This window comes from Panicum virgatum, chromosome 6K (assembly GCF_016808335.1).
Source record: "Panicum virgatum strain AP13 chromosome 6K, P.virgatum_v5, whole genome shotgun sequence".
Lineage (NCBI taxonomy): Eukaryota > Viridiplantae > Streptophyta > Magnoliopsida > Poales > Poaceae > Panicum > Panicum virgatum.
The window spans coordinates 18,450,984-18,478,565 of NC_053141.1; the positions used below are offsets into that span (position 1 = coordinate 18,450,984).

Here is a 27,582-nt window from a genome sequence, read left to right on the forward strand (position 1 = left end):
CTGATGGGCCTCTGGGTCCGAGGCCCATTAGTGCTCCTAAGTCTTGTCTAATTCGGATCTCATCCTCATTAGGCTTCCAGCCCCTGCAACCCCCATAAGTTCATGCGTGCACAGATATGATCCGAGTACTCCTACTCGGCCCAATAATTAGCAATGGCCTCTTGCAAGACGTGCCAAATCCTATGCGCACATAAAGATCGTATCATACGAACCATCACAACATCATGTAAATGTATTCTCTTTGCTTTACGATGTTCGGCCTAGCTCCAAGCTGACCTCTCTTTCTCCATCCCATGATTCGAAATCCTTTAGTAGGTTAACTATTTAACCTATGTAGCATGGCCATGTTGTCAGATCCAGACCCATGGGACTGTGCACACCGCATAGATGTGAGTAAAGAAGGAACCAGACTTCTACTATGATTCCTTTGTAATACTAGTAAAACTCTACCTTATAATCCTTAGTACTCCTACCATATAACTGATTAGTATCCCACCTCCTAGACTAGTAATCCACGCATGGCTGTGAGAATGACATGATCTAAAACTTTGTAGTTGATAACATTTTCATTCAAGGTTATTTATTTGTCCAAAAAATTATTATAAGTTCTCTAATAGCTATAACTATATATTATCTCATATACTCAAGTCATAGTTTATGGTTTTCACAATCTTAACTTTTATATATACTACAATATACTTGGCATGCTTTTTAGTTTCTATATATCACAGTAGCCATAATATAGAAGTTTCACTTTTTTTTTATTTTTTCTACATGCAAATATTTGAATGAATTTTCAGATAAAATAGAAAAAAACATTTTTATGGGTGGGTCCCTAGAAACAGATTTGCAGGGGCGAGTGATAGTGTCACCTGCCCCTACAAATCAATTTCAAATTTAATGTAAAAGAATACCATATCAAATATAGTCACAAGTGACTGTGTAGTGTGGTGGTAAGGAAGATACGGTGGAGGTTTGAGTTAGGCGGTTCAAATCATTGGTGATGCAGGCATGCATATTTCGTCAAAAAATTGTAGCTCAACACTGCAACGCTGGTTGGCTAAAATATTTTCCATTTTTATTTTGCTGTTTTCTATTTTTTTGAATTTTTATTTTCTGGATATGTATTTGTATATAGGGGCCGGTCATGACTTGACATGCCCTATAAATTGATTTCTAGAGACGGGCACGTTACCGATCTCTAAAAATAATATTTTTAGCTGTGAGAATTAGGTACAAGTACCATACTCGTACCCGCACATAAAATACGTTGTACCCGCTCCTAAAAATTACTTTTTGTAGTAATGATGGCAGCGTTAGTCTGGGGCTGCCCGTTGCCGGCCTCTCCATCTTCAAACAGCAAGGGTGAGATGGCAACGGAATCGAATGGCCTTGAAAATTTCCGCTGGGTTTCTCCTCCACAAGTTAATTTGGCATATAGCTCCTAGACTAGACCCTATTACGGAAGTAGTGCTAAATAGTTAAAATTTTGAGGCTGTGCAAAGAAATTATCTTGAAAGTTTATGCATAAAAGCTGTGTGAAGGCGCTCTCCTAACAACATTCTCATAGAAGTTTCCTTGAAAAGTCATTATCAAGGAAATAACTAGAGAAGCTATATGGTGAAAGTTTTTTTTTGCGACTCCTATATGGTGAAAGTTGTGTATGCAAAGTTTATGCAAAAAGTTACACGTAAAGTTTTTTTTTTGTAAAATCATAGCTTTTTAAATTGTAAAGTTGTGGAAAATCAGACTCTTCAAAAAAGAAAATTGCCCACTAGGAGCCTCCCCAACATGCACCCGCGCCAATTAGCATGGCTCACTACTACAGAGCAGACCTTTAATCCCCCACATTTATCTCGGCTGCCAATAGACCCGGGACCAATAGAGGCTTTTGTCTCGGGTCCAACAGGTAGCCGGATGGCCGGGGTTGCAGGAGTCTTTTATCCCGGTTGGTAGCTCCATCCGAGACTAATGCACTGCTTTTAGTTCCGGTTGGAGCCACCCACCGGGATAAATAATTTTGTCCTAGTTAGTGACTCGAACCGGGACTAAAAGCTGTGCATTTAGTCCCGATTGGATCCACCCACCGAGATAAAATTATTTGTTCCGGTGGATGGCTCTAACATGGACTAAAACTAATGCTTTTGATCCCAGGTTGAGCCAAGATCCGAGACTAAAACCTGCACTTTTGTCTTTTTCCGTGTATCTCCATCTGCTTATCTCGTCTCACGAGCTCTCCCAACCCATCCTCTCTCCTTTAGAGTGTCCGCAATGGTAATATCTAGTACTAGGTACATAGTCCGCTGATGTGGAGGTGAGAGATAAAAGAAAAAACTAGAGTAAATTCCACTATAGGTCCCTAAACTTGTGTGCAGCTCTCAACCAAGTCCAGGTACTCACAAAGTGTGTTATTTAGGTCCCAGATCTAGTTTAATGTATCATTCTAGTCCAAATGTTCCTTTGACCGCATCTAACTGCCACCCTGGCTGTCCACCGTGGCCTGGGCGGGAGTTTTGCCGCCATTTTGCTGCCACTGCCACCTCCTTTTTATCAATTAGCCCCCTGTAATGTTGTCCATTTGAGCTCTCCATCTCCTTCATTCTCCTCCTGTCCACCTACACCAGCTACCTTGCTCTGGCAAGGAAGAAGCCGCCATGGCCGGGTCCTCAAGCTCGGGCTCCGCTTTTGCTCAGGCAAGAAAGAGGCCGCACATTCCCCTGATCTGGTGCAACGAATGCGGACAGAGGCAAGTGGTGGAGCGAACCTCGAGGACACCGAAGAATCCAAATCGCATCTTCTTCGTTTGCCCCAATCACAAGGTGAGTGTATTCGCTGCAGCTGTGATTCTAAACGGTTTGGATTGATGGAGTTTGGTTCATATTATTTCAGAGTGATGGATCTGGGCGTCCATTTTTTCATTGGGAAGAAGAATATGTGGATATGTTGAGGGATGAAGCATGTAGGGTTCAGCCACAAGTGCGAGGAAAAGGAGTGCAAGCAGAGTTGAGATCAAAGGTTGAAGTTCCTGAACATGATCTGTGTGCCCTGATTGATGTGTTCATGACAATTGCAAAAGGAGGTAGTAGCTTTGTTGAAGTCTCTGTTAGTAGTGGGTGGCTGTGGTGTGTGTGTGTGCTAATCCTCATTCTCATAGCTGTACTCATGAAGTGAATCAAAGTATGTACTCGTTAATGTACCGAAAAATTGATCTGGAATGAGTAATATTCTGTTGTCAACTTGAGTGAATAATTTTCTATGAAGGATAGAAGCAAACCATAATTTCAGAACATGATTTCAGATATAAAGCATGCAGCCATTGTTTGGTGCAATATTACAGCATAGTTGCCATCAGGAAGCAGGCGACATGGCACTGCTCTGTTTCAGCACAGATCTTGGTAGCCAGACATGCATGCATGTCATAGTTTGTGGCATTTAGATCTTACAAGCTCTGGTATATATCCAAAAGCTATACCCAAAAGTATTTCTAAAAGCTATACTAGCTGTCTTGTAGAAAAACAGCAGTCCTACTTCTTCCTTGCTTTGCTTGCTGCTGCACTCTTCTTTGGTGCACTTCCATCTGTCTTCTTAGCAGGAGCCTTGCGCTTTCCCATGGCTGCCTTGCCCTTCTTGGTTGTTGTAGTTAGTGGTGCTGGTCTTGCAATGGGTTGGTTATTCTCAACGAATGAGCAGTCTGGCAGGGGTCCATGCTCTTGTGAAAGGTTACTTTGGGGTGGTACCTACACATGGAATTGTGTTAGTTTGTCAAAATTTATCACAAATGGTTTAGCATACAAGACCTCCATGATTAATTCCAGTACCACAGAAAAAACCTCCATGATGGATTTCTAGAGAGAACTCTGACGAATCAACACCTACATTTTCCAAATGTACTTTAGATTCATGCCAAATTACCACCAGTCCTTATGTTTCACCATAAATTCCATCAACAAAGTAAACCCTAACTACTGAAAAGAACTATCTTTTACTCCAAAACACTGGATATTAGGTACTCAAATCAGCCATCAACAGAATCTAACCACACCATTAGAGATGCAAGGAGCTCACCGTAGTCTGGTGGCGGGTTGCCTTCTGCGCGGAACCTTGGGGCCATCCTTCACGGGCCCAAGCGTTCCAACCACCGACCCCGCCGATGCGGGTCTCCCCTCTCCTTCTCTTGTCTTCGCGCTTCCCGATCCGAGCTCGCTGACCCAGCCGTCAACCTCGTCGCACGTCCGTCGCCCCCTCCCCTGCCGGCGGCTTCTTCCTTGCTGCAAGGTAGCTGGTGCAGGTGGACAGGAGGAGAACGAAGGAGGTAGAGAGCTCAAATGGACAACATTACAGGGGGCTAACTGATAAAAAGGAGGTGGCAGTGGCAGCAAAATGGCGGCAAAACTCCCGCCCAGGCCACGGTGGACAGCTAGGGTGGCAGTTAGAGGCAGTCAAAGGAACATTTGGACTAGAATGATACATTAAACTAGATCTAGGACCTAAATAACACAGTTTGTGAGTACTTGGACCTAGTTGAGAGCTGCACACAAGTTTAGGGACCTACAGTGGAATTTACTCAAAAAATTATTTTATACTATTAGACCCACACGCTCCTCTCACATGTTCTTGAACTACGTGAAATAGACTATCTATTTGCTCGTTGCTAGTGACTACTCTCTCCGACTTTTTCCTTGCCACATCAGATCTAGCTAGCCATTGCGGACGCCCTTATTTCCTATGATTTATCCTCTCACTCTCCCTCTCGACTCCCTCGATTCCTCTAATCCTGTCTCTTTCGTTCAGGAACGCCGGAGCGGCGGGCAAGGCCGGGGGCTGCGCAGCCGGCCGGAGCTAGCCACCTAGTCGGGCCCCTGGACGGCGAGCTCGGCGAGCGGCGGTGGCGCAAGGCCGCAGCAAGCAGCGCCGCGCAGCGGTAGGTCAGGTCTGCGGCGAGCCCCACCCGGGGCGAGTGGAGGTGGCTTGGGCCGCGGCAAGCAGTGCCGCGACGGCGGCGGGTCGGGCCAGCGGCAAGCCACACTCGCGGCGAGCAGCTGCGGGTCGAGCATGCGACGAGCTGCGGCTGGGGCGAGCGGCGGCAGGTCGGACTTACAGCGAGCAGCGGCGGTTGGCCTGAGGCGAGTTGCGCTCGGGTGAGCAGCGGTGAGTCAGGCCCGCGACAAGCATCACGGAGGTGGCAAGCTCAGGAGTCAGGACGGCGACGCCTGCTCGGCGCTAAGCAAATAATTTGGTTTTCTTATCTTTGCTCAGTTGTGGGATTGTGGTAGTAGCAGTGTGTTTGTGGTATTGTGATATGTTGTATTTTCTTGATGATAAGTTTGTGAGAAAACAAAGAAGCTTGTATGATTTCTCAAAAAGAAAAAGAAGCTCGTATGATTCTCATGACGATGGAAAAGGCAACACTTAGCTTATATGACTTCTTTTTCTTCTTCTTCTTCGGTTGAAATGAAAAAAAATGAATGGAAAGGAAAAGAGAGAAAAAAAAAAGACCTTTGGTCCCGGTTGGAACTCCAACCGGGATCAAAGGGTGTGCCCACCACATCGGCGCTGGTAGCCTCTTTAGTCCCGGTTGGTGGTGTTACCAACTGGGACCAAACATCCTTATTAGTCCCGGTTGCCAGACTCGGGACTAAATGAGTCCTTTAGTCCCGGCTTGGTGGTCTCGGTTAAGAAATCGGGACAACAAGGATTTCTCAACCGGAACAAATTAAGCGTTCTGTAGTAGTGGCTCAATTACCATAGACTACGGTTGGGATAATTGATTCCACACACCGGTCTCTCTTGTGCTTTCGTGCTTAACAAAATCATCAATTTTCACGTCTTTGACCACACATGCAGGTTGTTAAAGTCTAAAATCATTTAAGAAGTACTAGTAGGGTGCACGTGCGGCACGCTTGAATAATTATATTGTGATCAGAAATTGTGTGTAAATAAAGTAGCACACACAACATTCATTTGTGACTCAGAAAATTGAATAAAGTTGCACGCACAACATTCTTTTACGATCCTTGCTGTCCCTACAAATCTTATCTTGTTTCGAAATGTCTGATAATGTAGCATATCATCTCCTCTCTCGCTCCCTCTTCAGCTCCTTAGGACGCGAGTCCTCGGTGCAAACTGCAACGATCATTTTATGATAAAACACCATCTAGAAGAAGAAGAAAACTACTTTCGTTGCATAAACTCGTCCACCATGAAATAAGAAACTACCAATATCACAAGAACTCCTATTAGGTATTGGTGGAGTGGCCAATGCTTTAGCTCGAGCCTTCCGAAGATGATAGTTTTCCCTTGCCTTTGCACGCTTCTTCTCCTTTTTGTTTTTCTGTCAATTCGTTTATTTTTTTACTTATGGTTTGTCTCATGTACGATCGGCACAACATCTGCAGAGTCTTGACCTATTAGCGATTTCAAAAAGACATTGACATTATGACATGTTGCCCCACATGCTAAATAAAATAAATTCAAACACATCGAAGTTGAAAAAGAAACCAAAAGTTGCATATATTAAACAAACCAAAAGTTGCATATATTAACCTGACGCTCTTATATTTCCTATGGTATAACTATCATTTGTATGGAGCCAATCATCGTCATAAGCATAGGTAGGACCATCCTCGTTTACTAATCCTATACACATACATTAAACACATATCATTATGATGTATATATATATAATTTGAACTTAGTTATATACCTATATACATTAAATTACCACTAACACATAAACTTGAAATTGGCCGTGATGAAGTAATTCCAATCTTGGTACTTTTAAACTGGTTCCCGGGTAATGTACTTGCTTCGATGATTTTTGTGACCCCATTAAATGGAGTAGAGACCAAAGAACCATATTTTCAAATCTTCATTTCAAGAAATATGATGTGATATGAAAGTAAACCCCTTTAAAAATATGACAGTAAACACCTTTCAAAATAACCTCATACCATCCGAGATTATTTCTTTTCCTTTAGTGGCCTTCCTACGCTGATAATTTTCTCTTGCCTTTGCACACTTCTTCTCCTTCTGCTCCTCTGTCAATCTGGCATATTTTTCTCTTTTCTTTTGTTGTATTCATTCTGTTGGGTCAATGTTTTCTTTGCCTTCAACACGTGCATAAGTTATTATTTATAAATGTATTAAATTACCACTAACACATAAACTTGAAATTGGCCGTGATGAAGTAATTCCAATCTCAGTGCTTTTAAACTGGTTCCCGGGTAATGTACTTGCTTCGAAGATTTGTGTGACCCCATTAAATGGAGTAGAGACCAAAGAACCATATGTGCCTGCCAATCGATTCAAATCTTCATTTCAAGAAATATGATGTGATATGAAAGTAAACCCCTTTAAAAATATGACAGCAAACACCTTTGAAAATAACCTCGTACCATCTGGGATTATTTCTTTTCCTTTAGTGGCCTTCCTACGCTGATAATTTTCTCTTGCCTTTGCACGCTTCTTCTCCTTCTCCTCCTTCTCCTCCTCTGTCAATCTGGCATATTTTTTCTCTTTTCTTTTGCTGTATTCATTCTGTTGGGTCAATGTTTTCTTTGCCTTCAACACATACATAAGTTATTATTTATAAATGTTAGATATATATTAGGTGAGTCTACAACATGGAAGGAAGGAATATAATAAAAAAATATATTGCTCACCACAATCATCAAAGTGTGCCCTTGGTCTCTTACATCCAAGTGTTGTGTTCGTCGTATCATCAGTTGGAACAATCCATGAGGATACAAAAACCAAACCTCGAACTGATTACCTACGAACCCAGTATCTCTCTAGGTTACAAACTATTTAATAGTGATTATTGATTTAAAAATTAATGACTAAATGTTGGCTACAAATTATTTGACTTCTTTATTTATACATCTACTTTGACTAAATTATTTGGCTAAATATATGATCATGCATGCATCTAGTTTATTTATACATATAACCACGAGATGCATATGGGCACCAAATTCTGGGGTTGACCGAGGCACAATGCAGTTCATCTACTTCACAATGCAGATCAAAGAATGCATTACCTCTCAACGGCGGCGATGATGATCCGGCCGCCGGCCAAGTGCTTCACGTAGAACCGGGCTGACGCACGATGTCCTGTTTTGCCATCACATAAGCGTCCATGGCCGTGCGCAATTGCTCGGCGATCCCGGCACCGCGGGTGGCGGCAAGCGAGGCTGCCTGCTAGCGTCGCCGATCTCGGCACCGCGGGTGGCGGCAAGCGAGTCTGCCGGCGTTGTCAGTGCTTGCTGGCCTGTTGTGATCCCGGCGCACTCGGGCGTGAGAACCAGTTCAGCCTGGGAACCTGGGATGGTTTACCTTGCTAGCACTTTTGGTAAACGCAAGAGGGGCATGCTGATCGAGGAAGGTAAGACGTCACTTTTGGAAAGTGAGGATGAGGATGATCACGGTAAATTAGGCCGCTGGAATTGGAACTTGGACGCGTCAAAAAATCTGATGTGGGTACGTGGGCGGGTAGGTAAAATTGATGGTGAAAAAAGTAGAAGCAAAGAGGCAGAAGTATTTAGAAAGTTCTATTTTCTTCAACACCTCAAAGCTTTCTCCTCATCCCGACTGCGCAGTGGGTCCATTGTGAGGGATAAGGGAAAATTATATGAGTGAGAGATGTTTTTAATTGTTTTGGTTCTTTATAGTGTAGATAGAAGATAGATACTCCTAGTGGACTAGTGGTAATAATATAGGACACTTATTTTGTCAGATTTACTATTCCGATCCTTTTCTTTTCCAAGCGGCGTGATAATCTCTCTCTCTGTCCACCAAAGCATGCATGCATACATGCCAGAGAATGGCTAATTCCTGACTGCCAAAAACCAAGATGTGATGCTAAAAACGTCAGGAATGTAAATACAATCAGCTGACAGGACATGCTAGTCAGGAAAGGGCAACCTCTCCCGACAGCTGACCGTCACGAAATATCTCCTGACGCAACTCCTGACGGTTGAAGGTTGACTAGTCGAGCCTTGATCTTGTCACTAAAACCGTCAGGAATAACTAAGTCCGTGTTTTACCAAAAAAACATCACATCGAATGTTTGGACGCATCACATGGATGGAGTACATGCATGGAGAACGAATTTAATAAGCCTACTTAATCCATGATTTGCAACAGTGATGCTACAATAACCATCCACTAATTATAAACTAATCATAATTAGGCTCGTTAGATTCATCTCGCGATTTACAATCCATCTGTGCAAAATATTTTATAAATAGACTTCATTTAGTACTCCTAAATAGAAAGATTCTCTTTCAAAATTTTTATAGGTAAAGATCTAAACAAACCCTAACAGGAGAGTAATACTGACAGGAATTGTGTAGTATTCTCCTGACATATCAGCCTACAGGGAAAATGTTCAGACCGTTAGGAACTTACTGTAGTCTGTAAACCATAATTACATTCAATAAATTAATCCCAGCCATATAATTTTGCAACTCTATTTAATTTCTTGTTCAGAACAGACAAGAAGTAACAAGACATTTAATCACCATGATGTAGCCATCAGGGCAACTTTAACGTATATCCCTTAGTCAGGGACAAAGCTAGACAGCTCAGCGGGTGCTCTGAAAGTAAAAAACCTCCAACGTTTGATTTGCTGAAGAATTCCGTAGTAGGGATAAAATATTCTTCCTATGTTAGCCATGCGCACTACCCCTCTCTCTGTTTGCATGTTGCAGTGATTCCGGTGCTTCGTTAGGTCCATCCGAAGTAAAACGCGTATCGCACCTCCTTAAACATTTTCTCTCTCTTCTTAGAACCTCCTTAGATCGCAGCTGCAGCTGCCCTCACAAGAGATCCATAAATAGCATGTTAATTCATGACAATTCACGTGTTCGTCCAGGCGGCGCTGCATATACTATTTTTGAGTTCAGAGCATCATGTCATATCATACTACACAAAAGGAGAGGCATTTTCACTTCAACATCATACTAAAATACTAACGTATGCTGTGATCAGAACCATATGCACCATTTGCAGCAAGACTTAGATGACTCAGTACTCTATGTTGGGACCAGGTGTGTGATCACCGAACAGAGAAAGGAAAGCGAAAGTAAAAAAAGTAAGCCACTGGAGGAATCAAATGCACAATTGCAATTGCACTATAAATTTCTCAATGTCCAACCCCATACAATGTTCAGGTAGGGGGCTATTTATACCCTCAATCTTATTACAACATTCCAAAAATGCCCCTCCGGGTTTCCCGGAGATCAATTGATTACAACAGGGGTATTTGGTAATTTCTTTAGTAGAACAGTTCAATTTGTTCACTTCTACCCGAATCACATGTTTCGCGATCCCATGTGACCTTTGGAGTCGACCTTCGAATTGCCTCCCGGAGCTTCTCACCGGAGGTCTTGATCCTGAACCTTCGGTCAGAGGCTCGAAGGTTTCCGCCATCTTTGGGAGCGCGGGCAAGAATGACTTTCTCAACCTTCGGGAGATTCAAATTCCGAAGGTTCTTCATTTCTTTCTGTCCTGTTTAGCAAAGATGATGGGACTGTTTAATTTGTTAGTGATAATCCACTACCTTTGGTCATACCTTCGGTCTTACAGACCTTCGCGAGGGGGCAATCCCCAACACTCTACAAGCCTTGTTTAGTTCGCGATTTTTTTTGGATTTTGATACTGTAGTATTTTCGTTGTTGTTTGGCAAATATCCATTCATGAACTAATTATGCTTAAAAGATTCGTCTATTTATTTACAATTAAACTATGTAATTAGTTATTTTTTCCAACTGCATTTAATGCTCTATGCATATGTCCAAAAATTCGATGCGATGGGTACTTTAGAAATTTTTTTGGAAACTAAACATGGCAAAATGGTTATTTGGTTAAAACTTATTGGAAAAAAAATGCTTCTCTGATTCTCTTGGCTAGTGGAAGCACACATCCTCCGCGACCACAGCAGCAGCAACCCCCGGTGCCCGTCCAAACAAACCATGTGCTGATACAGTAGCAGGGAAGTGCTGGGGAGGGAGTGGGCTTTCGCTTGTTCTAGACGCTTGGCGTTGTGGCACATGCGTGTGATGTGCGCCTGGCTGGATCCTTTTGTCCACTTGGTGTTGACCAGCTCACCAACTCACCCATGAGGCCACCAACAACCATTCTGTGCTACAACCTCATGCCACGGCGTGTTGTCGGCGAGCGCACATGAACCCGTGAAGGCTCGACCTGGCTCCAAATAAAACTGCGCCCGCCATTATTCAGATCCAAAAGATCGATGCTCCCATTATTATTCCATGTAGTGCCAGAGACAAGATTCATAAAAACATTCAAATCTATTCGGTTTCTAACTTTCTATGGTGAAAATTGAATTTATATTACTCGCTGACCAAAAAATGATTCTCAGAAGTTACATAGCTATTGCTGTACCAAAAGAACAAAAACATAATTATCCAAGGGAGAAAAAAAGAATTTGATCTACAAGAACAATGGTGATGCCTGCCGGATGGACGGACGGACCAGACGCAGGGTGAGTGATGAGTGGTGACGGAGACGGATCATTCGCGGCTGCACTCGCCGGGGAACCCCTCCGGGAAGCGCCACCCGTCCTCGCAGTAATTGTACTGCAGGCAGTTACGCCGGGCCCAGGCGACGGTGAGCCGGTCGGTGTCGTCAAGCTCCCTGTCCATCCACTCGTTCCGCCCGGCGGGGCACGACGTGCGGCCGCCGCCGCCGTGGGCGACGCAGGCGTTGGCGATGTAGCCCCGGTAGGAGACGACGAAGGGCGCGGCGGCCCAGTCGATGGGGACCTTGCCCTTCTCCGTCGCCCAGTAGCTCCCGTCCCAGAGCGTGGCGTGCACCGCCATGGGCCTGGCGTCCGGGTAGGGGAGGTCGGCGTAGCGGCGGAAGGCGCGCACGGTGACGTCGTCGACGCGGAAGATGATGTTCTTGGCGTTCCAGATGATGGTGTACTTGTGGAAGTCGGCGGAGGGGTCGAACCAGAGGTAGAACTGGTGCTCCTTCTTGCCGTCGCCGCTGGCCCACACGTTGGTGTTGAGCACCGTCGGCGCGCCGCTCGAGTTGCCCATGAACTCCAGGTCGATCTCGTCGTGGTCGTCGCCCTCGCCGGACGTCAGCTGCAAGCAATTGCCAGAGAAGGTAGACATTGTTTAATTATCACCGCTGTCCTCTGGAGATGGAATCGACCGAAAGGACGACGAATTGAAGGTGATGGCTTACGTACGTAGAAGGAGGTGACGGTGCCAGCGGAGTTGCCGGGGACCAGCTTCATCTCGACGCTGAACTCGCCGAAGAGGTACTTCTCCGTGGAGTTGAATCCGGCGCCGGAGTTCTCGTCGAGGACCAGCGACGCCACCTGCTTGCCCGAGGCGTCGAAGTCGGAGCGGACCTCGCCGTCCGTGCGGAACTCGTCGAGCCAGGCCGACTGCGCCGAGGCGGGATGGAAGCAGAACGCGAGCGCAACGACGGCGGCGGCGAGGGCCAGCGACGGCGGCGGCGCGAGCGGAGCTAGAGACCGGCGCGCCATGGCTGCTGTCGCCTGTCGGTGGCTGCTGGCACGCCTGTCCTTGCTCGGCTTCTGGAAGGGAGCTTGGTCAGTGGGGTTGGGGATGGTTGGGTGCTTCGAAGTAGCCAGCCGGAGGGGGCGCGGCTTTGTAGTGAGTGAGTGTGACGGGTCACGGGCTGTGGTGGTGCTAGCGCAGGGCGCGCCGCACAAGTTGCATGCGTTTTGATGAGCGCGGCGCATTTCACTTCTATTGTCGGCACGTCAACCGGTTCCACTGCAGCAAACTCGATCATTGACGCGGTTACTTGTTCCGTGGCGCGTGGAGCGACCAGTATGGGTCTGATTGGTTTGCTTCTCAGCACAGCTGGTTCGTATTTGTGAGCCAGGCTCTCGCTGGCTAGGCTCTGCAGATGCAAGGTAGTTTGATTGGTGATGACGACTTTTCTGATCAACACAAGAACACGCTAGATCGCGCGGTACGAGGAGAGGCTCCTTACAGCGCCTCTTGTGTGGAGCGGTCAGACCGGTCAGAGGGACCGGTCAAACCGGTCGCTGTGCAGAACAGCGACGATCCGACGAACGCTCATCCGGGAGGGACCTCGTCAGGGCAAGTGCGCGTAGGGTTGCCCTAGGCTTGGCAGGCCAGCTAGGACGTTTTCAAATGCTATGGAGACGAAGGAAGAACAACATGCTGAGATTAGAAAAGCTAAGGTAGAGATAAAAGGTAAAGACAATGAAAAATAAATATATTTGATAGATTCGATTGGGTTGGATCACTCAATCGGCTGTGATCCTTTAAATTTATAGGGTGGAGAGGTCTGTACCCGTGGGAGGTCGAAAATACATCAAAAATCGGCCTATAATCAACTTACAACTCTAATTCGGACTAAACTGCTAAAAACCGATCAGACCGGTCACCAAATCCGGTCATGCTACAGCGCACAGCAGCTAAAACCGGTCAGACCGGTGACCAAATCCGGTCAGACTGGATTTACCCAGACAGGGAAACTTCCAAGTGTTATATCTCCTATGTCTGGACTCCAAATTAGGCGATCCATATATCCGTTTTGATCGTCTCGACAAGGGCATGATCTTGGTGCACTCAAACCCATAATTTGACCTCATCTTAATGCTGTTTTGAATCATTCTTTATATCATTGATGAAATCATGTCCAAAATATCCCAAAACAATCTTCATGTCCTGCACAATAGTTATACATGCCAAACTTGCAAAATAATAGGAGTTAATATTGAATTGGTTATTTTGGCCTTTATCATGCTTCCTTTAGGTCATGCCAATTTTGAGTGTCAACGTATGCCTCCCTGTTTCTTGGTAAAGCTTGCGTACCAAGAAACATTCTCAACGATCAAAATTGCTTAAGGACGATAACAAATAATACACCGGCCATATATTTGTTTTCTATACTTGTTATGCATGCTAATATAGCCAAAATAAGGAAACAGGCAAATACAACAATTTATGGTTTAAAATCAGCAAACTATTTCGGCTTTCAAATTCCTTAGCATGTGTAATAACAGAAATCCTGATACGACCAATGCAGCCGATTATTCAAATCATGGCCCCTTGGTAAGGCATAAGTATGAGATTGATAATCATAACATGGCAACTAAGGATTATACCAAAGCCATGAATTATAATTGTGTATACCTAAATATGCATTCCATGTCACATGCATCGATGGAATAAATGATGAAGACCTATACGATGACCGTTGATGCTTTCTTGATCTTGGTGGTGAAGAATTCCTTTTTCGTTTGCCTTCCAATTGATTGCTTTGTTTTTTGTTCAGATGTCTTCTTGTATTTATCCAGAAGCTCGTCAAAGGTCGGCTTGGTTCTATTTTTTGCATCACCTCAATTCCTAGGTTCGGATCGGTCGGACGAACCGGCTAGACCAATCCTGTCAGAACCGATATGATTGCTCTTATCTTGCCCCCCAGCCGAACTTAAACATTATTCGACTATATTGTTTGAATCATGATCATCATTGGGGACAATTTTACCAACTGAGCTATCCGATTGCTCTTTAACAACCGGCTTTTCTTTATCTAGTGTCAAATCTGAATTTTTATTTAATCTACCATCCCTTTTGACACAGTAGACTTGTTTGATCACCTTATGTCTCCTTTTCTACACAGGACAATTTTTAACATCAAAACGGCCATTATTTGTAGGTGATGGCTTACTAATTGCCGGCTCCCTATAGGTAATATAATTTGTGCACAAATACGTAGGGAGAGACGGCATATGTGAATTATGAAACCATGGTGCACAAGAATAAGGCAAACTGAAATCAGCACCCCATGGCATATTCATAGGGAATCCATATGACGGAAACGGCATTGACATAGGAGCATAATTCCATTACCGATTCTGATTATAGAATTTCTATTTTGGAACAGATTTTGGTTGCTTGGAATTTTTAGCCTGACTAGCATATTTGATATCCTTTTGTTTTGAGGATTTAGCCGGAAGCTTCTTATTTGGCTTCGGCATTTTTTTCATACTTATGACGGCTTTTGGATTCAACAGTTTTCCAAACACCAATCTCAGGTTTCTTGGGTTTAATCATCTTTGGCTTTGATTTATTCTGCGAAACTTTGGGAGTGGCGGTTAGACCGGTTGGAGAACCGATCAGATCGGTTGCGGTACAACTAGCGCCTTTGCCTTTGTTTTGTTGCCCCCCTGAAAGGCCCTTGTTTGGTTTTGGTAATTGAGTGACAACTTAGGTGGACTAATAAGTGTTTATGTTGAGATACACAGGAGATTAGTCCACACGAAGACACTAGTATGAGCAACATGTGCCATGGAGGAGAAATGGCTAAGGGTTGATGCTATGCTCATATAGTGTGATCGAGGAGTTCATTGCATATGAGACATGACATGGAGTTATGTGACTAAAGTGGAGAAGATCAAGACAAGACTTGGCTTGATGGACCGGTTGCAATGGAGAAGGGCAAGTCAAGGCTCTGAAGCGAGGGATCGCGAGGTGGTGAAGCTTGGGCAAGATTTGGCGCCGATGGACCGAGGCAATGGTGAAGAGCGAGCAAGGTCAAGATCGATGGACCAAAGAGGTCATGTGATGATATGGAGTGGATCATATCATTTAAGAAAGATCAAGCCAAGTGTTGACTCATAATGATGATCAAAAGGCTTGATGGAGTTTGGTGCTTGTGTGGCATCAATATTTGGGAAGATGAAATGGAATGCGCAAGGCAAAGGTATGACTTGTAGGGCATTTAATTTCACCGGTCAAAGGTTGTGTAGAGAAGTATATGACCGGATTTAGGATAGATGGCCGTACTATCAAGAGGGGCAAACTTGTTTGCATATCGGTCATCTAGTGCCACTTGAGCGATCTAACATTGCGATGTTGCTAGGATCGAGTGGCGTGGTGAGATCAAGTGAAAGTTCTTTGAAAATGGTTGTGAAATGCTAACACACATGCACATGGTGGTTCACGTGGTGGTGTTGGCACATTTGCAAAGGAGAAAGAGTTGGAGTTGATGTTTATCAACTTGGGGAAGCAAGAAAGGCTTTTCGGTGTTCTTCGAAGATTAGGTTGGCTCTTGGAGTGAAATACTGCTTTGATCCATTGTGTTTTGGATCAAATATTCAGTTGGGTTGTGTAGCTCTCTGAATAAGCTTTCCATATAGTCCAAGATCACCAAATTTGGACATTGGAGCTAAGAGTTATGGCCGTTTTACCGAGGTACATTTCTGCTGGAAATAGACCTTCGGACGGTCCGCTCCTTGGGGGCGGACGGTCTGCCGTTATCTCGGATGTGCTCGAACAGAACCGTTTTTGGCTCTGTTGGTGGTCCAAAACAAACTGCGGACTGTCCGGTCCATGGGGGCGGACGGTCCGCCTTTAAAAGCTGAAACGGGCGCAGAAACTTGGTAGTTCTGTCTTGGGTGGCAAAATTGTACTGCGGACGGTCCGGCCCTTGGGGGCGGACGGTCAGCCTCCTACTGAAAATTTTGGGACAAAAACACTGCGGTGTCTGTGTGTGCTGACCTTTTGAATGGCGGACGGTCCGCCCCTTGGGAGCGGACAGTCCGCCGGTCACTTCCAGATTTAGTCAGAGACATTTGCAAATCAGTTGGTTCGAAGTTTTGAACCATGGACGGTCCGCCCCAGGGGTGCGGACAGTCCGCCCGGGGCTCTAACGGTCGACTCTGACACATAATCATTGCAGTTCTAGCCATTGGTTTTGAATGGCGGACGGTCCGGTCTCTGTGAGGCGGACAGTCCGCGAAAACTCTGTTTTCACGGGATTTGAGTGTAACGGCTAGTTTGGGGCCTCCCTCTATAAATAGAGGGTGTGGCCGGCCATTTGAGGTGGCTGAGCACCTTGGGGACTTGGTGTCCATGTGTGAGAGTGCTTGAGAGCCCTCTACTCATTCTAACTTGATAGTAATCATCCGATCGAGTGAGAGAGCGATTCTAGTGCGATTGCTTTGAGAGATTGCATCGAGTGGCACTAGGTGATCGTGTTGCAAGCCGGTGTGCTTGTTACTCTTGGAGGTTGCCACCTCCTAGACGGCTTGGTGGCAAGAGGCTCCGTTGAAGCCTGCAAGAAGATTGTGCGGTGCTCCGGAGAAGAGATTGTGAGGGGTATTGCGCTCACCCCGCGGGAGCCGCGAAGAGCAACTCTAGTTGAGCGAGACGTGAAGAGCAACAAGTGGTTCGGCCGGATCATGTGCTAGAGCTCGGTGTGAGCACTCCACATGGGAGAGTGTGACTTGAGAGTCACCACTGGCAAGAGGATCGGCGGCAACCTTGGAGCTTGTCTCAACGGGGATTAGCTTGGTGGCAACCAAGTGAACCTCGGGATAAAAATCACCGTGTCAATTTTGTCTACTCTTCTCGGTGGTTTGCATTCTCCAAATCACAAGCCTTGTATTTACATTCATCTATATCTTGTGCTTGTGTAGTTGCTCTCTAGTGTAACTAGTTAGCTTGTGTAGCTTAATTAGTTGCTCTTGCTTAGATTGTGTAGCTAAGCAAGTTGAGCTCTTGGATTTGGATTGTGTATCCTTGTCCTTGAGCATCTAGTGAGCTTAGGTTTGGCTTTGTGCTTTTGCTCATTAGAATTGTGTAGGAGCTCCCCCGGTTTGTGAAGTACTAGTGCTTAGACTTGTGTGGCTTGGCATTAGAATTGTTAGGAGAGCTCTTGCTAGCTTGGCACTCCATTTGTGTTGTGTAGGATCTTTTTGGAGGTGCCTTAGAGTTATAGTTAGAGGGGTGAAGTCTTGGCTAAGCGAATAGTTTCAATTCCACATAAGTTTCGGTTAGCCGGCACAATTAGTTTTAGAAAGGACTATTCACCCCCCTCTAGTCCGCCATCTCGACCCTACACCCCCGAGCGTAGAAGTACTAGAATTAATTTCTGTGTATATGCTAGGGGAATTTGGTTCGACAATTTTGGCTTGAGACGGTCGAATTGTATTTTGAGCAGCAACACAGGCAAACTTTGGCAAGGATTGTTAGCCGGCTTTTCAATAACCGACTTGTGAACAATAGGAGCTTGAATTGAACTATATTCTTGATCAATCAAATATTTATTAATACCAGATACAACATCAGATAAATTACTTGAGGATCGCATCTCCATCAATACTTCAATGGTGGATGGTGTTTGCCACTTATTTATCACCTTGACTCCTTGCTCTGTTGTATGGCAACGGGACAAGAATAACCTTTTGACTGACCCATTGTGTTCTCGCTTATACTCCTCAAGTAGCTTATCACGCATCACCATATTGCTAGGGTTTGACAAATCGGCCATGATAACCTAATTTTCGTCCCCAGCAGAGTCACCAATTTGTGTTGACGCCTTTTCTGATCAACACACGAACGAGCTAGATCGCGCGGTGCGAGGAGGGGCTCCTTGCAGCGTCTCCTGCATGGAGCGGTCAGACCGGTCGCCGTGCAGAACAACAACGATCCGATGAACACTCACCCGAGAGGGACCCTGTCAGGGCAAGTGCGCGTAGGATTGCCCTAGGCTCCGCAGGCCAGCTAGGACGTCTTCAAACGCCATGGAGACGATGGAAGAACAACATATTGAGATTGCAAAAGCTAAGGTAGAGATAAAAGGTAAGGACAATGAAAGATATATGTATTTAATAGATTCGAGTGGGTTGGATTACTCAATCGGCCGTGACTCTTTAAATTTATAGGGTGGAGAGGTCTGTACTCATGGGAGGTCGAAAATACATAAAAAACTGACCTATAATCAACTTACAACTCAGACCGGATTTTCTACAGCGCATAGCAGCTAAAACCGGTCAGACCGGTGACCAAATCCGGTCAGACCGGATTTACCCAGACACAGAAACTTCCAAGTGTCATATCTCCGATGTATGGACTCCAAATTAGGTGATCCATATATCCGTTTCGATCATATCAACAAGGGCATCATCTTGGTGCACTCAAACCCATGATTTGACCTCATCTTAATGCTGTTTTGAGTCATTCTTTTATCTCATTGATGAAAACATTTCCATAATATCCCAAAACAATCTTCATGTCCTGCACAATAGTTATACATGCCAGACTTGTAAAATAATAGGAGTTAATATTGAATTTGTTATTTTGGCCTTTATCCTGCTTCCTTTAGGTCATGCCAATTTTGAGTGTCCACAATTGGTTGCTTTTATTCATTCACCCAGGTGTTGACGGCCATTATTTCCCATTTTGCTCGTCAACTTCTCGGGAATAAATTGAGCTTTGCACCATGTTCCATACACATTTTATCTAATCCTAACAAATTCCACAAAATTTGGTAGTTTGAGATGTTTTGCAGGATTATGCTCAGAATATGCAAAAAACAACACTAAATGGAGCATCCATGAGGATGGTGAAACATGGATATAAGATGACACCATTATAAAAATTGTCAAATGCCAAATTTGACATTGCCATGTTGAAGATCTCGTCGAGATGATCGAATTGGACATTTGGTTCACCCAATTCAGAGGGCGGACGCAAAAGTTATGCAAATTACAAGTTTCGGACTCGGGTTGTGCAGAGGCTGCAGGCCGGCCAGCCCGGCACCTTTGCCAAACACATTCAGCTGGAAATTGGAGGGGAAAGAAGATAAAATGTTTAGAGCATCTATTGGCGCCTACCAACGTCACCACCGGGAAAGCAGTGATGACGCCCGCAGACACCAGTTTTGGGGTGGCAGTATTTCATGAACCACGAATAAATCCACAAGTGCACGGAATACCGCTATAGCATTTTACCCGGTAGTATACCGGGGTGTCATTTATATTTCCGCAGGAAAGGCGGTGAGTGAAGAGATATAGACTAGTTGATGAACTTTATATAGATTGGATATTCTAATGCATAAACAGGTGTAAGATATATAACATGGTAGGAGGTAGTGTGACACACACACAAACTACCCTCTTGGATAAATAAACAAAACAAAAGATAAAAGGTGCTCTAGGCCGGGAGCAAGGCAGAAGTCAGAGCTCGAGTCAACTGTGCTAGGCTAGCTATATCTATACTATCTCATTGGTTAGATCATTAGAGATTAAACTACACAACAGGGAGACCGCTATCGAAGCAACGGGAGGAGCCCGTGCACCACGGCGGCTTAATGTACCTCCTACCCCCCATACTGAACATGGAGGATTACTCGGGCTCGGACAGGGTGTTGGCACTTTGTAATGTCACGAATAAAATCTGCAAGCGCACGGATACCGCTGTAGCTTTCACCCAAGAGTATTCCAGGGTATCATATCCATTGGGGAATGTGAGTACACTATCTACGTGTTCAGACAGTCCAAGGACACACACTAGTGTAGGAGGATAGGAAAGAGAGGACTTTCTAAGATCTAGAATCTATGTTTAGAAGAAGAGATCACGTCGCCGTTATACTTCGAGCTACCGGTTTCGACCGGCTTATACAAGCCGATAGCTCCAATAATAATGCTCTATTTGATATCCGAACGTGGAGGATTAGTAAGGCTCGAACAGGGCTGTCACCACCTGCCGGCTACCTCTACAAACTGTGGGACTATCAGACAGCTGAGTGGTATAGTCCAGCCTAGACACCACATCTATGTCTTTCCCTACTAAATCTAGAGGCGTACAGGGTTATCCTTTTCTATCCGGAGCCCACTCTAGAGTCAAATGCTACTCGCTAAGCATACACATCAACTAATATAAGGCAGAGATGATAATTTGCGATCTAGACTCTAATTCTAAATAAACAAACAAAGAAAGTCTCGAACACTTACAAATGAATAAGCATCCGCCGAGGTACAAGCGGAGAAGAGCGCCGACAAGCCCGGCACATCCCCGACTATCTCCCTCACTCTCATAGAGGTACAATTTGGAGAAGAGCACCATTGCCGGTGCCCCTCCTGAGTACCTCTACTCCTAAACTCCCTGAGACTACTCTCACTCAAGTGAGAACTTAAGAGAAGAGATGGTGTGGTGTGTGGTGTGTGTGTGTGGGTGTGTTCAATTCTCACCCCCTCCCCTCATATATTTAGGGGGAGCCACGGGCTAAAACTCCTGGGACCGACCTAAGCAACCAGTGAGGAGGCGCCACGTGTCGAGGATGAGGCGGTGGGGCCCATGGACCAGGTCGGCCGACCTGTAGGTCGTTCGACCTGCCAGGTGGGCCAACCGCCCCCAGCTTCGTCCAGCAGGCTGTCCTGGTCCTCCTTGTCCTAACTCAGTTGGTCTTGGCCTGTCTTGAGTGGTCTGAACTGGGTTCTTGGGCTACACTTGGTCCATTTGAGCCTGGATCAGTGCTCTGATAATTTTTGTGATTTTATGTCGGACCAAAGTGTGCTTGCAACCTGCAAAATTAGCTCAAAACCACCTGCACACATTCTCAAGCACCATATGTGGAATTTGTTAATAAATAAACCTATCCTAGCATTTATTCCACATTTTGGTTGAATTCGGTGCAAGAGTTGACGGTCAAAATGGGTCGTTAGTGACCGTCAACAAGATCCCCCACACTTAGTCCTTTGCTCGTCTTCGAGTAAAGGCAAGAACTAAGGCGGACCTGACTTCACATGATATGACCCCTATATATAAATTATTCTAGGCCTTACCTTTGCTTGTGAATTTTGATGTGTCTACCATGAATTGTTTGGGAAGTTGAAGAGCGGAACGGTGTTGACTTCAGTCTCCTCCACTTTCCTGCTATATGTCTGGGGTTTTGGAAATATTTTTCCAAAGACCAACCATAGCTTTACTTCTCCATAGGATCTCTCATGTCTCTCACTGTGTATATATCCTCACCAAGGCATTGCCTCTTTTCACCCTGCTTCTAAGGATAGCATATGTGGAGCTCATGGTAGGGAAATGGAAGCACGCACTTGTGTCACATGTGTTGCAAAATCAAACAACGGATCCATGGAGATGACAAATCACACAAGCTGATCAAGATTGTGCACATATGTGGCAGGTGGATGGTGGAAATGGAATGAAACACTCCTTTTATGAATCTCTCTCTCCTTTATTCGGATAACATGAGGGCACGACTATATTATTGTACATCTCTTTTTTTTCTTGGACCTTGATGTGTCCATTTTTTTTCCTCTTTTTTTTGGGTCATGCTTCTTGGCCATGCCATCTTTCTCTCTTTTTTTTAGATAGCCCATGCCTCATTTTCTCTCTTTTTTTAGATAGCCCATGCCTCATTTGAAGGATACTAGAGAGAAAGAGATCATTAAACATGGAGTTTTATTTTGTAGATGGATGGAATGGCATAGCTGACTTCCAGTGTAGAAGTTCAGCTGGTGGAGTGCACAAGATCTTGATCAAACAAGTATGAAATGACATCTCACTAGGGTCACAAAATTTGAAGAAGCTCATTGTAACAACAAGGCACATATGTGTAAAGATTTGTATCACGAAGGTCAACATATGGCTTTGGTAGGACAAACACGTGGAGTTATAAAGCTATGAAGGTTTTCTTTTTGATAAAAATTTCCCAGACACATAAGCAGATAAAGCAAGGGTTCTTCCACCAAACCATATCTCACTATTCAACAACTTAACAATTATGGATTCCCTAAGATATGATTCACAAGCTCAGATTCAGCAAAGAATAAAGGATATGCAAGCCAATCATTGAGAAGCACAAAACCAGAGGATACTCCTTGAGTTTAATTTTAATGATTGATCCAGATTTCATTTAAACTAATAAGTTAGGGAGAGTATGAGGGGTAGAGTGCACAAACTGTCACGATGAAGATGATCGGAGCTAGTGCTAGTCAGCCAAACCTGAGGTTCCACTGCCCAATATGAGCTCTGATTCGTCTTGGCCTTATGCATTCTGGTTCATTCGGTATTGTGCATGTGTTGTGGGAGATCTCGAGTGTATATGCATGAAAGTTTCGAGAGATCTCTCCCACACTTGTTCTTGTACCTGGTGCTTGTTCAAAAACAAAAATTTGGAAACAATCTAATAGCTCTACCAGTTTTAAGAACCAGGGAGCTCCTAAGATTTATTGAAACTAAAATTTAATCTCACCAAGATACTTACTCAAGCAAGGCTGAACTAAGATTGCATCAACATGAGAATGCCATGCAATATTAATCCAAAACCTCTACTTACCTTTTCATATGAATTCAGCTCACTGACTCACCCAATTGGATTTGATTCTCCTGCAGGGGTTAGTCCACCTATGCAACCAATATCTATACAAGTATTAACTCTAGGACATCAATCAAACTTGACACCATGTCAGTTTGATTGAAGAAGACATTTTAACCCAAACACCATGCATGATTTAAAATGACTATGAATGTATTTGCTGTATCATACATTCAAACTAGAGCATATACGAATAGATAAAGAAAGCATGAAGCATGATTGAGCTTTGTTCAAACAGAGATAAGCATGAGTACGAACCTGGTGATCCTCGGGCGACCTCCCGGCAGGGCTTTGTTTAATGTCAAAAGCAGGACATTGGGAGTACTTACCATGATGGTTTGTTGATGAAGACTCAATGTTGTCACCATGGCAACTCCTCTCATTTTTTTCTTTTTTTTATGGAGCAAGAAGCGAGGATATACACCAATGCCAAGACAAGATACGAATTGGGGACAAGAACTTACTTTGGGGTACTCAAATACCTTCCCCCACACTTGGAGTTTGCAAAACTTCAAGTGTATGAAGTTCAAATCTCCTTCTGTAGTTGTTTCTTTATCAAGGCATATCAAGGTGTTGTAGTCGGTGTAGCTCTCATGTTCCTAGGTGTTGCTTGTCCATCATTCTTCTTGATCTTCCCCTAGAAAGGTTAGCGACCAAAAATACCCCAAGGAAAACTATATCCTAGAACATGCTCTTGCTTTTATTGAAAGGGAAATAAAGAAGTAAATAAATAAATGATAGTCCGGGCTATCTCCCGGCAGTGCTTTGTTTCTAGTCATAAGCTCGACCATGATAACTCTTGCAGCCATCATTGGTGATGGGTCATTGTTTCACCACCAATCGTTGCAATTGGCTACAAGGTTAGTGCCATGATGCACCCATGAAGTCTGCAATGTTTACGACAAACGTATACATCTACAACCAACCTTCTGACAATTTTGCAAAAGAGGACCTTAAGTTGCTTGTAGTCCTCGTGTGTGCACGGTGCACTAAGCATGCCTGACTCTGGAGTTGCATTGAATGAGCATGGTTTACGTGGTATGTCAAAAGTGAAACTCCCATGCTTATTTGTGGAATCCTTTTCATTGGACTCCAGAGTCAGCGCCTCACAAAATTCCATGCCCCATTGATTCTCCATCTCAAGAGATTCATCGTGAAAGCTTGATGTTGACTCTCGATCATGATTGAGAACAACATAGTCTGGGCCAGCGGGAAGAGGCTCAAACTCGGTCAAGGATGATGATGATCGTTCATCTTCATGAGAGTGAGGGCTATCTTCCAAGTCGTATTCTTCAAAGGATTCTAGAATGGAGATGTATGCATCATCTTCTTGAGCGGGTTTTGCTCGGGGAGAGGCTTTGCTAGAAGATTTTCTAAGCAAGGAGTAGCTGTGGCAAAAGCAGTTTCCCTAAGCAGTTCAGCTAGGCTCCCTTGATGAGATGTGAGTGAAATTTCAAGTGGGTAGCCTATGAGAAGATCAAAATCAAGGACATCGAAGATATGAAAGTCTAGGTGCACCTCGATTTTGTCTAAGGTTAGCAGCACAGCACTTGCTACCCCCCGACATTCAATAATGTGTCCAAAGGGACAACATTTGAGTAGCTTGTCGGATGGTCTTAGCGTAAGGTCGCCCAACAAAGTGTACGCTAAATGCCATGGCCTGATGTTAACCTCCATGATGGGGTTAACATGGGCTTCTACGGTAATTCCTCATATAGAGCATGGAAGGATCATAGAGGGTATACTCGTCCAAACGTATTCAGAAAAACATCTCGCTCCATCTGACTGTTCCACCTCTACGACCACCTTGAGAAATTGTTCGTGAAGAGGATCGGGAGAACAAGGAGGTTGTAGGGATCACCGGGGTGTCCGACCCTAGAGGGTGAGGGGTGAATAGGGTCGTTAATTCGCTTTCTAACCTAAGGCTCAAACTACTTGCATAAGATAAACCTAACACGTCCTACACATGTTAGTTATGACTAAGGTTTATCTATGCTACTCTATATTTACCCCAAAAGACTTGCAGCCTATAGCCAATCCTAATCAAACTATCTAGGAAAGTAAAGGCACGCAAGATAGAGTAAATGCGCAAACATAATATGGTAAGTAAAGAGGTAAGGGAGAGAATATGCAAACTCCCATGAAGACACCAAGACACACGATTTAACGTGCTTCGGTTAGGACACCAAGTCCCTCCCTACGTCCACGGCCACTTGGCCAACAAGAGCAAGTGTGATGCCGAGTCTCTTCGCTTGATCACCGTCTTGCGTTTGCCACCAAGGCTTCCGGCAAGCAAAGGCTAAGTGACCCCAAGTCACCAAGACAAGGCCACCGCCACCGTCTCTCTCGAAGCATCACCAACGGCACCGTCTTCACTATCGGAGCTTCTCACCAAGAGGGGTCTCCTTCCCCGCACAAAGTGTCGTTGCCTCTCCACACCAAGTCGGAGGGTCACATGACGAGTACACAAGATGCTTGCCACAGCAAGGCTTTCACTCAAGCTAGTTCTCTCAAGAACCAAGCCTAATCAAGCACTAAGCACTCTCACAAGTGTGCTTAAGCCAATATGATATACAATGAGACTCTAAGGTGGTTGGACAGGATCTTCAACTCTTTTATGGTTCCTTAGTCTCCAGCACTCACAAATGAGGCGTGGAGTGGCATATATATAGCCCAACCCCTCAAACTAGCCGTTGGGAAAATGGCTGACTAAATTCCTTAACGCCGGTTGATCCGACGCTCAGTTTTTGTCATCACCGGTTCAACCGGTGAATGCCTTTTCCCAGTAACTAGCCGTTACTGCTCCAACGACTATTTGATCAATTGCACCGACGCTCTTGAAAAGCACCATCGGTTTAACCGGTGTATGTATGCTCAGAAACCCCCAAAAACGGAGTCTCTGGACAACTGCACCGACGCTTGTCTCCAGGCATCATCGGTTCATTGTCTTTAGGCATCGTCGGTTCAACCGACGCCAAACCCTACCCTCAGCTTCTGGGTCCATTGCACGGACACCATCATTTTTCCCATCGTCGGTTCATCCGGTGCACTCTACTGACTGAGTCTTCTCTGAGCCCATTGCACCGGTGTGTGTAATTTGCCTCACGTCGGTTTAACCGGTGAGTGCAAATTACCTCTGTCTTGGTCCTTTAGACCTGATTTCTTCGGGGTTTTGTATCTTTTCATCCCTTGGACCTATAAGCCTGATAATGATCATCTTAACACATATATTAGTCCAAGTGTTGTGTGTGTCATCAATCGCCAAAACATTATATTGAAATATGGAATGAGAGGCCATTTTCGCTACAATCTCCCCCTTTTTAGTGATTGATGACAACACAACCAAAGCAAGCAAGATGAATTGCAAGAATAAGAAATTGGTACCAAATTGAAAAGTTAGAAACTACTTAGCTTGCTCAGATGACATTTCAATGCTCATTTTAAAAGCCACCGGCATTTGATTAGTCCATAGGACGAGATGCTTCCGGCTTGATAGCAATTGTGAAACAATGGCTTGTGGCCAATGTAAGACAATTGTGTGGTTTGAACCATATGAGCAATGAAAATTTTTGTACCTTAGTCTATGGGATCATCAAATTGCACTTTTCCCCCATATTGACTAAGTACCTCCCTGACTTCCCCTATCACCATGCATCCTTTTGCTTTGCATTTTCCATTCCTCATATTGACTAAGTACCTCCCTGACTCCCCCTATCACCATGCATCCTTTTGCTTTGCATTTTCCATTCCTCCCCCTTGCTAATGGCATCATTTACTCCAGACTATTGGCTTGCTTTTAGGGTACATTTCTCTCCCTTTGTCATCAAACACCTAAAAGCTTCATAACCACTAGCAACAAGGAGCATTAGTAGCAAAAGAAATTTACTAGTGATAGAGTGTTACACCAACTAGATTTGGCATATCTCCCTTTGTTTGAATAAGCTCCCCCTTTTTCAAAGATTGTCGCACCTCCTATCTTGACACCAATTGTGATGCCAATTGTGACTTGTAGGGGTAGTATTCAAAGGAAATTTGAACTCATAGAGATAGCTCTAGGTGACTACAACAAATAGTACTTGTAAAGCATACTAGTCACACAAACACAAGCTATAGAGTTAGCTCCCCCTAAATGTGTGCATTAGTGTTTGAATCACTCACAAATGTATGCACTTGTATTACACATAGTGGGATTTAACTTTATAACTTGCTAATCATGGCATCATAAGCAAGCAATTGATATCAAAAGCATTTTTACCACGAATATGAGAGATATCAAATTGCAAGATATGCTATGAAAGACATATGCCATGTGAGAGTATCAATTAAGCTCATGTAGGTTGCAACAAGATATGATAAAGCATAGACAACCTACCATATGAAATTTCTAGGAAAGCATATCAAATGAAATATGCCAATAGTAAA

General features: G+C 44.4%; 1 protein-coding gene across 1 annotated transcript; it reads right to left on the reverse strand.

Moving 5' to 3' along the window:
• Positions 1 to 11,293: 11,293 nt before the first annotated feature.
• Positions 11,294 to 12,685, reverse strand: LOC120711961 (xyloglucan endotransglycosylase/hydrolase protein 8-like). Its single transcript, XM_039997639.1, has 2 exons — positions 12,221 to 12,685; positions 11,294 to 12,113 (listed from the first exon to the last, which is right to left on the reverse strand). Exons 1-2 carry the CDS (start codon positions 12,521 to 12,523, stop codon positions 11,535 to 11,537), a joined length of 882 nt encoding a protein of 293 aa, XP_039853573.1. The 5' UTR covers positions 12,524 to 12,685; the 3' UTR covers positions 11,294 to 11,534.
• Between the last annotated feature and the right edge of the window lie 14,897 nt (positions 12,686 to 27,582).